Genomic DNA, 12,436 nt, shown 5'->3' with positions numbered 1-12,436 from the left:
CACTTTGCTCTGATGAAGACTCCAGGCAAAATGCATAAGCCTGATACAGCATGATAAAAGAATGTGCATTTGAGTCAATCCTTGCATTTAAATGTTTGGAATGCCTCTATTCCCTTTCCCACTTTTTGTGTTTAAAAAAAAAAAAGACTTAGTGTTGTTTGTCTGTCTTACCCCACGGCTGGTGGTCCTACATTGATGGCAGCCTGGCCAGAAGCTGAGATCAGAGGTTCATCGGACTGAGGATCAGACATCTTTGCGTGCACCTAGAAACACACACACACAAACAAATAAACACACTCACTTGTGATCACCAACACCAATTATGTCCTATAGCTGAATGAATGCACACAGCATGCCCCCCCCCTCTGTCGCGCACACACACACACACACACACACACACACACACACACACACACACACACACACACACACACACACACACACACACACACACACACACACACACACACACACACAAAAAAAAAAACATTACCTTGTTTTGGTTCAGGTTATGTGTCACTAACATTGTGACTGGTTCAAAGTCAGTGAGGTTTTATATAGGGAGAAGAAACTGTGATACATGGGTGTGGAAAACCCCTGAACAACAACTAAATCAAACTGGTATTTTACCAGAGTCCATTTCTGATTGGCTGCCGATGCTGCATCATCAGTTGCCAGAGCAAGATAATGTTTTATTTTTGAGAAAAAGGAAAACTGACAGTAGAACATTAAACTTTTAACAGTCCTTCAGTTATGTTTTACTTGAAATATGGTATTATACATTTTACATGAATATATGGTATAGATAGATAATTAATATAATTCAATTAAGAGTGTTTATTCATGGTTTGTTTTGGACTAATTATAAACTGAAAGCCTTGTCAAATTGCTTTTGAGTCTTGTACAGCTCTGGTTTGTGTAGGCTATTTATCATAGCCCAACAGTTTATTTGTTGTTTTCAGTAAGTATGCAGTATGCAATGGTGAAGTCAAACATAAATTGGACAAGTAAGATTTCTATTGTTTTCTGTTCTAAGCTGAGATTCCACCCTCATTCAAACAATAGAGAGTTGAAGACATTACTACTAAACAGTAGAAAATTGTTGCAATTTGTTCAGACATCATTACCTCCTATTTGTGATATTAGCTTTGTTGATGGGATTGGTAATCTCCCAAACTATGGCCCACTGATCAGTTCATCAACTAATTTGCTCAAATAAATATATAAATACAAATGTGTAGATCACCCATTTGAAGGGATAACAAGTAAAACAGAAGTGTCACTTATGACCTTTTTACCTATTACTTATAACCTACTTACATATTAAGTGATAAGCTGTGACCAGCTCTCAGTTTGTGTTTAAAATCTTACAGTAGCTGCACAGCTTAAGTTATAGCATATTTTGATTTTTATTTGCTTTAAGATATGTTTGGGTCTTTTCTGCCTTTATTGATAGTACACAGTGGAGAGATAGACAGGAAACAGGGAAAGAGAGAAGGGGAGTGACATGCAGGAAAGGTCGTTAGGATCAGGATTCAAACCCGCAACGCGCTGTCAGGCTGCATTACAGCCTATATGTGGTATGCGCCTGGACCGTTGGGCCCCTTGATATTTATTTTCTAGTAGTTATATGTAATGTAGATTGGATCTTTTGCTACAAACCATATCCTGTGTGTGTGTTTATGTTACTAAAATCTTGCTATAGCACTTTAAAACTGGAACTATTGTGATTTAGAATTTTTAAAACATTTTGATACAGTACAGTACAAAACAGAGACTGGTATTTTACCAAAATCAATCTATGAGTGGCTGCCGATGTTGGCATCATCAAAGTTGCCAGAGGAAGATGAATGTGATTGTGGTCCATACATACATACGTAGCTCTCTTCCCGAAGATAGGAGCTGCTGGGGTGCAACTGGGTGCGACTACAGAACCAGGCGTAGGTGGAGGTCCCAGTCCCAGTTGAATCTAACAGCCATCATTTTCAGGATGTAGGAGAATTAATACTACAATATCCATTACATTCACCCATTCATACAACAGAATGAGGGACAACTCTGAGGATTTTACTGTGTATAGCCTCAAGTCAAGAAGAACTGCGAAAGAAATGATCAAACTGAAGGAAGAGTTTTCAAATGACAGAATCATAAAGGTGCCTTTAGTACTAAGTTGCTACAATTTAAATGAATGTTACTGCTTACATGTGTGTCATAGAATTCTGGATCAATCAGTAATTGATGAGGCACTGAGTCAAGACAATATTCTATGGTGGTGATGGTTGTATGCTTTAATGTACATGATATCATGGGGAGAAGTACAATAACACTCAAGTCTTTGGTATGGTAATTCTGCCAACGAACACAGTGATCAGACAAAAGATCAGTTGTACTAGCTGCTTCAAGGACAAGCTGAACCATAACAAGACAGGCTGTAACCAAGCTATCAGGTCTAGCAGAGACATTCTTCATATCATAATGTATTACATAAGTACTAACAGTGGTGGACAGTAACGGAGTAAATGTACTTGAGTACTGTATTTAAGTACAGATTCTGAGGATCTGTACTTGAGTATTAGATTTTTTTTAATACTTATTACTCTTACGGTACTTGACTACATTTCCAAGACGAATATTTTACTTTTACTCGAGTACATTTCTAGAAAGGCTTTGAAGTACTGAGTACTTTTAGGTTAGCTGTTTATTTTTTCTTCCCTAAAATGCAATTGGACACACTTCTGCTCTCACGCTAGTGTTTCTGGCTTCTGTTTACCTCTACTTTTACTTTTACTTGTACTTTAAGTATTTTTAAAAGCATGTACTAGAATACTTGAGTGTATTTAAAGCAATTACTTTATTACTCTGGGTTCGAGTACTTTGTCCACCTCTGAGTACTAATAAGTGATGGTAAAATATAAAGGTTAAATATAAGCAACCATAATTACAACATAGCATCACATATAATTCTTCTGCATTTCCCATAAAGGAAATATCATAATTCAGCTCAGTTTGAGCCATAGAGGTATGGCTCATACTTTCATAAGCTCATTTCCCACTTTTGGAAAACCCCACAACAACTAGTTCAAACTGGTATTTTACCAAAGTCCATTTCTGATTGGCTGCCGATGTTGGCATCATCAGTTGCCAGAGCAAGATGGTTTCTAATTTTTGAGAAAAAGGTAAACTGATTGTAGAGCATTAAGCCTTTAACAGGCCTTCAGTTATGTTTTATTTGAAATATGGTATTATACATTTTACATTAAATGTTATAGATAAATTATGAATATAATTCAATTAAGAGCGTTTATTCATGGTTGTTTTGGACTATTTATAAACTGAAAGCCTTATGCTTTTGAGTCTTGTACAGCTCTGTTAAGTGTATTTATCATAGCCCAACAGTTTATTTGTTGTTTTTAGTATGTGAAGTCAAACATGAATTAACAATAAAGTAGACAATAACATTTTAAAAATGTTTCCGTTCTAATGCAGCTGAGATTCCACCCTCATTCAAACAATGGAGACATTACTACAAAACAGAAGAAAATTGTTACAATTTGTTCAGACGTCATCATCACCTCCTATTTGTGATATTATATAATATTATTTGTTGATAGGATTGGTAATCTCCAAACTATGGGCCATAGATCAACTTTACAGATACAAAGAGGATAACTCAAGCTTTCCGTATGTTACATAACTGACAGACAGTGTTATTGTATGTCAATAGTCATATATTGCTATAAACGTTTTGGGTGAAATGATTAACACATACATTATCATATAGTTTGTTTTGGCTCAATTTTTTCTGTTTTCTGAAAAACAAAAACAAATTATACAGGCCATTATTTTAGCAAGGTGACGATAATGTTCTCCAGTCTCTTCCGCTTGTGAGGGTTGATGGTGTAAGTGCCAGAAAGGTGTGGCCTTGAACTGTAAAATGATGTACTGTATTATTTGTAACGAAAAAACAAACAAAAAACAAATCTAAATTACAAACCATATGAAAATTCTAGTATGTCTGTCTGAAAACATATGACATACATAGTATTACCAGCATGTTTATCCTGGATATTTATCATATTTACAGTAGGCCTACTTCAACCATACAGAGACGTGTCTGAAATGGTGAAATATACCCATCAAGTATAATGCAATAATATTAAATATAGCTATTAGCAACAGTGGGTGTTCAAGCTTTTTTATTTCAGAAAAAAATGGTCAATTTATTATTTTAGCATCACTGCCTTTACCACTAAATGACAATTCGACCATTTAGTCAAGCATGTTTTTTTATAGATAGGAATAAAATCATACTATATAATTATTTCAGCATACAGCACTAATGAAATAACATTAAAAGTATCGTATTAACACCAATGAATTAGCAGAAGTTCTATTCATGGGTAACAAATAGTACATTTCAATTACTTTAGTTTAGCTTCACTTATCACTTCTAGTCTCACAAAGCCAGTCAACTATTCCACAATCTCTGAATGCTATGACCACAAGGATTTGAAAATTGTGGAAGGGCAACAGTCTGGCCATGCCAGACTACTTCACTACAAACATAAACAACCCATTTGGTAGAGCATGTTTTTAGAAAATGATTAGACCATTATTAGACATTTATTTATTCTATTCTAGCCCACAATGTCAGGAGTGACTTAATTGATTTTCACTTCCTGAAAGGTATACTACTGAGAAACAGTGACATCTAGTGGAGGTTATTTTTTGCCATAAGATACCTCAACCAATGGTAGAGATGGCTGAATCAGGTTGAGCTAAGTTCAGCATTGCTTTAAATAAGAAATAGTGACTTAAAATGTGCTCTACTAATTGGTCGACCAGACCATTAATTAATAGGCCTATGTTAAATAAAACGGAACAAGTGTTCTCTGGGTGGTTTGCTTCTCTTATGAGGTGTTCTTTGATTGCGTGTGTCAGATATGAATCCCTTTTTTTATATCAAAAGTATTAGTTTACTGAAATTCAACCAGACATAATAGTAAACATGGAAAATTGTGATTTCTCCTTTACAATACATTAATTATGACATATAGCATTTATACTTAACAAGGGGACATGCCCTCTGTCTCCCTTCAAATCTGTCCCTGCTTCTCATGCTACAATACAATGTGTGGACCCTTTAGCACACTCTTTAGACAACACAAAATACATATTTTTATTAGGAATTAAGGTATTAGTAAAGCAAACATTAAAACCCTTTGTGACATGTTTACCTATGAGTGAATGATGCTGCAATATTGACCACAGCTGTAATGAATGGTACTGTTTCAGGTGAATGAAATAAACAACAGTACATATGGTAAGCAGTAACAAAACCACAAATCAGTACCTTACATTGTGGATGTGGATAGAATGAAAAACTAAGTAAAATACATGTCAATATGATAGCAGGTGATTATAATTTGACATAGTTATAATATTTGTCTGCTGTGAGCGGAAGCATCTCTGTTCCCCTTTGCTGGATGGGATCCATCTCACGTTGACTTACTCTTCTGAGGAATAAAGAAGAACACAATGAGGATGGAGAAGTATGGGACAGTGATGCTCACATTTGCTTTTTGCATTCAATTCAAAATGCTACAGTAGCAACGATTCACTTGTCAGCAATAATGTGTTATCTTTTACTTATAATGTCTCAATTGCCTTAAAATTCCAATTCCTAAATTGAATTGAAAGTGAGGCCAAATAAAGCAATAAGCCTCAAGAGATTGTCGTTTACAGTGATTTTAGAACAGATAAGTATTGTTGCCTAGACATGATGTCACCTCAATGAAAATTAACTCAATCAATAAAAAACAATAACATGCTAGTTACATGCTGTAGGTTGTATCTGTTTGGCTACAGTATATAATCATGATGAACTGAAAAATGATATATGTAACCAGAATATTGTCACCTGTGTATCGCAAGCAACATAGCAACACTGGCCAACAAACATTAAAAACACTATCACTCTGTATGCACATGTGCGCATGCCAAGAGTTGAGAGTGTACTCACCTGTGACCTGCATAGCATCAGGCAGCGCCATCACTCTCTTCAGACCCACTAAAAATGAAAAGAGCAGTTAATACATCCACACAACAATCACAGACACCGGTGTTGTAACTTTTTCCAAACAAACTCAACCCAGTTCAGAAGTGTGTCCATGGTCTCATTAAAAAAGTGTCTCTTTGAAGGGTGTTTAACAAGTGTTCTGTTCCTCACCGGAGGAGAGCCCATCTCCCGAACCTCCGCATGCAGCAGGTCCATTACGCAAGCTGTACGGGATAGCATCACCGCTGGATGGCTCCACGCACCAGCACCGTCCCTTCCAGCATTGCTGGGCCTGGTAGTGGCCCTGCTCGTCATCACATCTGGGACGGAACGATGTCCCGGCCACAGGCTTCAGACCCGCAGCCTCCAGCTGACACTTGGTGGCCTGCTCAGCAACTGAGGAGAGAAGTGGAGATGAGAGGAAGAATTGGTTGTTTAACTGATTGTCTGAGTGAATGAGTCATGACCTGGCACAGGTCACAGAAGTGAAATTAGTTAACCGTGGAAGAAAAAGAGAAGCCATTAGTTTTGACTACAGTAGCTGTCCCTGAATTAAGAATACATTCCAAAGGGGATTCTGTTTGCATAAATAGTCATACTCATAGCCTACAATGTTCACTATGTGCAAGGAAACTGAGTGGTGAGAGGAAGATCGACAGGCTGACAGACAGCTATAGATTTAATATAATAGGCTACGTACGTGTTCCATCTTCAGGTGCTGCAGTGGACTCCCCCTGAAACATGATCAGAGAATCAGAACAGGGAACTTAAGAGAATACTGCCAGCCATAGTGGACTATTTTCTTTCTTTTTTTTATTAACATAGCATATAGAGCTTATTGAAAGATATTTTTGAGATCACACCAATTGAATATCCAGGTCGGAGCTTGAAAACATAGCTCTGGTTTTGAATTGAATGAAAAGTCTCTCTCTCTAAGGAACGAGCTTGTGATGCATTCTGGCGTTGTACAAATATCTCGCAACCTCACCATGGAGTTGTGAAACACCGATTTAAAAATACTGTCTGGTAGTGTTCATTGGAAGACCAAGCTATTGAGTAAGTATGTAAGTCTACTGTACCTCATCAAGGAAGTCAGTCAGCATGGGAAAGTTGCTCATGGGCAACTGGAACTTCACAGGCACAGAAGCTATAGGACAGAGAGAGATAAAGATTGAGACAGAGACAGTGACAGAGACAGAGAGAGACAGAGACAGAGACAGAGAGAGACAGAGAGAGAGGGATAATACATACAAAGACATAGGTTTTGGAAAAGTGAGAGGACAAAGAGAGAGAAGTGGGAAAAACAATAATGGGGGAAACATTTAGAGGGGGAGTGAGGTCTGATAGAAATATGATATAATATATAATATAAATATCATTCTTATCAACATAAATGACGCAACCTGTAGATATTTGGTTTGTTTTCTACCAACAGGAAATTATTGTAATGATATTTATCACTGGGAAATTCCCTTCTTTTTGTTATGCCCTTGTCACGCATGGCTTCATTGGCCTTTTCAGATTCCTATTCACACAATGTCCCCCCCATTCAAAAAATTAAAAGACAAATAAGGTGCATTATTTTTTGACATTTGGACTGAATGCTTGCACCTTTGTTTCTGGCCCCATCACTTACAGGTCCATTTTACACTGCTTCTTCATGCTCTATTGATTGCGTTTATTCCGTTTATTCCGTTTATTAAATCTGCTCAGATGAAGATGCTTGTTAAATCTCTCCCTATAGTGCAATGCAAATCTCAGATATTCTCCTGCTCACCAACTCTCACGTTCCTCAAGTCAGCCTTCATCTCTTTGTGCTTCTGCTCCAGAGATTTGATGTCATTCCTCTGGTTGAGGACGGCGTACACAGTCAGAGCCTGGCCAGCAATCAGCAGACAGGCCAGCACGGTTAAACCTGCAACCTTATAGGCCCGAGTTGAAGAGCCACTGGAAAAGAGAATGAAGGAGAAGAAGAGAGACATGGAGAGATGGTTGTATAGGAGAAGAAAGAGAAAAAATAGAAGGAGGACCAAGAAGGATTGGAGTAACTAGAAGCTCGCCCCCGCTACGCGGGGGCTCGCGTCTAGCCCGCGGCCACGCCCACGTAGCGCCCGCGGCCACTTGGCAACTCATATAAGTGGCGTAGCGTCATGAGGGTCAGTGGGGCCGTGGCTCGGTCAGTGAAGACCCTGTAGTGCGGATGATATGTGGCATAGAGGGGCAGATTGTAAATCCCCAGAGGAAACATCCGTGGGCTACCATTGGTTCAGCGATGTGTGCGGTCGCCCTGCGGCCCCTCCTCCTCCACCAATGTGCAGTATTGAGAGCCCTGACGTCACAACAATTGGAGCGATGGGCACTGCACTGTGGTTGGTTAGGGTACACCTAGGGCCCAGGTAGAACCCAGTTAAAGCCTGCATGGGCAAACCCAGGTAGGACCCGCCTTGGTCCCACATAAACATGGGTAGTTGGGGCCCACCTAAGGGCCAGGTAGAAGCTACTTATAGCCTGCATGGGCATCGCAGTTGGGACTGAAGTGGATGCCGCTGACATTGCTGACATGGGGTCCATATGGTTTAGCCCACCTTGAAACCATATGGGAACTACGCTGGCATGCTGGCTGTAATGCAAACGCTGCATCATACCTGCAGTGTGTAGTTTGATGTTGTGTGTGTAGCAGATATACCTGCAGTGTGTAGATCAATGTCCATATGAAAGTCAATGCCCAGCATTTTTTTTTCCCCAGCAGAGTTTCTAGTGTCTCTGTCTCTCTCTGGAAGAGGTTGCACATGAACTCTGCAGCCGCACTGAGGCGCTCCAACACAAACACTCTGACATTAAGCTGCTTCACACAACAAACATCAGCACGACACTGCTGTTTGTCCAAAAGACACAATATCTCCTCTCCCACCGACGTCATGTGTTCATTTATCGACAGCCGTACAGACTCCTTTTGACACATTTTACCTCGTTTATCCAGCTCTCACTGACTCATCGGGCTGTTATTTTGCTGCGATCAAGTCAACGATGTGAGAGATTAGCTATCACAGACGGACGGACAGGGGGTGAAACATAGTCTTGCGCCATGCCTTTCGGCCTGGCGGAGACAATAAAAAAAGGAAAGTAAAGGAAATGAGCATTTCTGCAACAAAAGTAGTCAACAAACTATACTATGAAAACATGGGCCACATTGTCAAAGAATGTAAGAAAGAGGCAGTCATGTAGAAAATAGCCGATCTACAAGCTTACAAAGCCTCTCAACGTGAGGCGTTTTGAGCTTGTAGATCGGCTATTTTCACAATATGTACTTGTGGAACGGAGTCAAACAGAATGGGGGGGTCCCCAGATCAAGTACGTTTATTTGGGGGGGGGGGGGGGGGGGGGGGGGGGGGGCGGCGTGAAAGGGTTGATAAGCACTGCTGTAATTGGAGCGAAATTATCTGAAATTACTACATGACCATAATGCAGGCTAACATGCGTTGCACGGGGCGGTCCTGCCATGACGTTAGTTACTGTAGTTGCTGTGGAGCGACATAGTTCTCCAGAAGACACACACAAACATACACCATCTACAATGGACTAACTGAGCAGCAATATTGACATTCACCACACGAACGTGCATTGTTGACAAAGTGATTGCACAGCCGCTGCAGGCATGACAACCACGTTAGCGTTAGCGACATGGCAGCTATCACAGCGCCCTGTCCGTCGTCGCTGGGACTAACTGTGATGGCTACAGCAGTAACAGCAAGCTGTCTGCGATGCCATTGTCTGGAGACTGCTCTTAGCGTGACACGACCAATGAGAGTGAGCGCTGTAGTTGTTGCTAAGATACGGTGGCGTCTCTGCCCCATAGCTTGTAGATCTCTCACGCATGATTGGCGTAGGCTACGTTGCCAGGTCTGACTGTTTGTATAAGCGATTTTGGGCTTATTTGGGTGCACTTTTGGGCTCGTTTCCATAGACCACGGCAGCGCGTATTTCTTTCCCGTGACCGATGTGGCAAAAAAAGTGCAAAACGAACCATCCGGAAGTAAATTGCGCGATGAAATATATAGCACTTTTTGATTATTAGAGAAGGAGACACATGTGAAGGTTGAAAATGAAAGGTAGTAGATTATATAGTTTTTCATGAGGGATTTTTGTAGCAAGTTGTGAGAGAATTGGGCCACTCCTGTGGGCGGGGGGCTGATTAGAACCATTGGGGTTTGGGAAGGAGACGCTCTCTGTTTGAGTGGAAAGATGAGTTGGAGGGAGATTGAGAGAGAGGGAGCGACATGAAAGAAGGGGAAAATGGCAGATCATTTTAGATGTTAAAATGCAATTAGAGATGCCAACAAGGGATGTCCACACTGTGTGTAAAATTGGGTTAGATCCAATAAAATCCTCATTGTTACCGGTAATTAAAAAATGTTTTGGGTATGTGTATTTCATTTTCTGATAGAGAAAGTATAAGGGCGGGGTGGAAATGAAACGGAACATGGTAGGATAAACCAGAATAACTGGAACTTCTTGACTTTCTAGTAAACGGAAGTGAAACTTTTCCGGAAAAAAATCCCCCAGCATACCAATGAAAATGAGATAATCCATTGCCAGGCAGATAGGCTATCTTCTCTGAAGGTTAGAAAAGACAATAACTCATTTGATCGCATACAGGTCACCCTTGGGAAAGTCCAGACACTTAAATAAAAACATTTTTGAAACTGACTTCATGAAATGAAAAATAATGCGTTCCAATATGGCTTTTCTTTGCTTTAGTGGTAAATTTACCCTCCTCAGATAAACAAATGACATAATGTGAAAAACATAGTTATAGGCATTTTGATCAGTAGTACAAATGCACTGTTTTATAATATTACCCTTAGTAGTAAGTGCATCATTGGTGAAAAGTCCAGCGCAAGTATCAAGTCCTATATGGATACAGAAAATGGCCTCTCCTCCAAATGTGGCAAAGTGCCAATTACAGTATAACCGATACAGAGCAGAATGTGGACATTATACCTACAGTAGGCTTCCAAATATAAACACAAGCAGTTTTCACTCACAAGACCACATCTTTGAATGGTTGGTAGCCTACGTTAAAACATTGGTAAGGAATGCAGGCACGCAGGCACGCAAGCACGCACGCACGCAGGCAGGCACACACGCACGCACGCACGCACGCACGCACGCACGCACGCACGCACGCACGCACGCACGCACGCACGCACGCACGCACGCACACACACACACACACACACACACACACACACACACACACACACACACACACACACACACACAAAATCCTTACCCCACAGCTGGCACATTGATGGCAACCTGGCTGGAAGCCGCGATTAGAGGCTCATGGGTTTGAGGATCAGACATCTTTGCGTGCACCTAAAAAGACACACACACGTCACCACACATGTTTACAGAAACTTAACCTTGACCTAAGCTTAGTTTTAACCTGCTTAAACCCTATATATTTTGTTGACCCGAGTCCTATACTTGACCCCGTCCTCTTTTTTTCCTCTACATGAAATCACCAAAAATACCAGATCGAGAAGTTCACAACACGTCACATTAAGCTTGTAGATGTTAAATTTTCACCAAATGATCGACCATCAAGGGTTCAAGCGGTTAACCCAAACTAAACCAATTATGCCCAGAACTCAAACATGTACACACACACACAGACACACACATACAGACAGACACACACACGCGCACACACACACACACACACACACACACACACACACACACACACACACACACACACACACACACACACACACACACACACACACACACACACACACACACACACACACAATCACACTATCACAGGTACATGTTACCTTGGTTCAGGTAGCTGAATGTATCACTAATATTTGTGACTGGTTCACAGTCAGTGAGGTTTTATATAGGGAGAGATGGTGTGGAAAACCCCACAACAGCAACAAAAACAGAGAGTCAGTTTCTGATTGGCTGCTGAGGTTGGCATCATCAGTTGCCAGAAGCAGATTATTTCTAATGTTTGAGAAAAAGGTAAACTGACAGTAGAGCATTAAATCTTTAACAGGCCTTCGGTTATATTTTATTTGAAATATGTTATTATACATTTTACATAAATATGGTATAGATCAATTATGAATATAACTAAATTAAGAGCCTTTATTGATGTTTGTTTTGAACTATTTATAAACTGAAAGTCCTTTCACATCACTCTTGAGTCTTGTATACAGCAATGCTTTCTATGCTAAATAAGAAGTAAGCAACTGTATGGCGAAGTCAAACACAAATTAACAATAATGTAGACAATAATGTTTTCTATTGTTTTCTGTTCTTATCAGACAGGTATTTTACCAAAGTCCATTTATGATTGGCTGTATC

General features: G+C 40.1%; 2 protein-coding genes across 6 annotated transcripts in view; both read right to left on the bottom strand.

Moving 5' to 3' along the window:
- The window catches only part of LOC311059179 (uncharacterized protein), a 431,271-nt gene that overhangs the window by 5,309 nt on the left and 413,526 nt on the right, over nt 1-12,436 (bottom strand). The window contains exons 1-2 of one of the 4 annotated variants that reach the window (XM_084076867.1): nt 494-569; nt 172-254 (exon numbers count right to left, since the gene is read on the bottom strand). In XM_084076867.1, the coding sequence (XP_083932993.1) occupies nt 172-254; nt 494-526 (116 nt within the window). In that variant the 5' untranslated portion in view covers nt 527-569. Of the gene's footprint in view, nt 1-171; nt 266-493; nt 570-12,436 lie in introns of those variants that run through there. The other 3 variants (XM_084076866.1, XM_084076868.1, XM_084076869.1) reach the window with 3 other exon arrangements.
- LOC311058169 (uncharacterized protein) lies at nt 5,166-11,976 on the bottom strand. 2 transcript variants are annotated; one of them, XM_084075520.1, is made up of 8 exons: nt 11,902-11,976; nt 11,352-11,425; nt 7,836-8,005; nt 7,138-7,205; nt 6,759-6,792; nt 6,230-6,454; nt 6,023-6,070; nt 5,166-5,516 (listed from the first exon to the last, which is right to left on the bottom strand). In XM_084075520.1, exons 2-8 carry the CDS (start codon nt 11,423-11,425, stop codon nt 5,509-5,511), a joined length of 627 nt encoding a protein of 208 aa, XP_083931646.1. In that variant the 5' UTR covers nt 11,902-11,976; the 3' UTR covers nt 5,166-5,508. The 2 variants fall into 2 exon arrangements, with proteins under 2 accessions (XP_083931646.1, XP_083931645.1); XM_084075519.1 differs by having other exon boundaries at nt 11,352-11,437; nt 11,902-11,957.

This window comes from Gymnoscopelus microlampas, assembly GCF_963454915.1.
Source record: "Gymnoscopelus microlampas genome assembly, chromosome: 13".
In the NCBI taxonomy this organism is placed as follows: Eukaryota; Metazoa; Chordata; class Actinopteri; order Myctophiformes; family Myctophidae; genus Gymnoscopelus; species Gymnoscopelus microlampas.
This window is presented reverse-complemented; position numbering and strand designations above follow the sequence as displayed.

What these genes read in the sequence shown, in the direction of transcription:
- LOC311058169 (XM_084075520.1), bottom strand. Translation starts at nt 11,425, where the DNA reads ATGTCTGATCCTCAAACCCATGAGCCTCTAATCGCGGCTTCCAGCCAG. An exon ending in ATCAATGTGCCAGCTGTGGG is followed by an intron (nt 8,006 to 11,351) that starts GTAAGGATTTTG and finishes TCTCTTTTCCAG; the next exon opens with TGGCTCTTCAACTCGGGCCT. An exon ending in GGGAGATGGGCTCTCCTCCG is followed by an intron (nt 6,071 to 6,229) that starts GTGAGGAACAGA and finishes TTTCATTTTTAG; the next exon opens with TGGGTCTGAAGAGAGTGATG.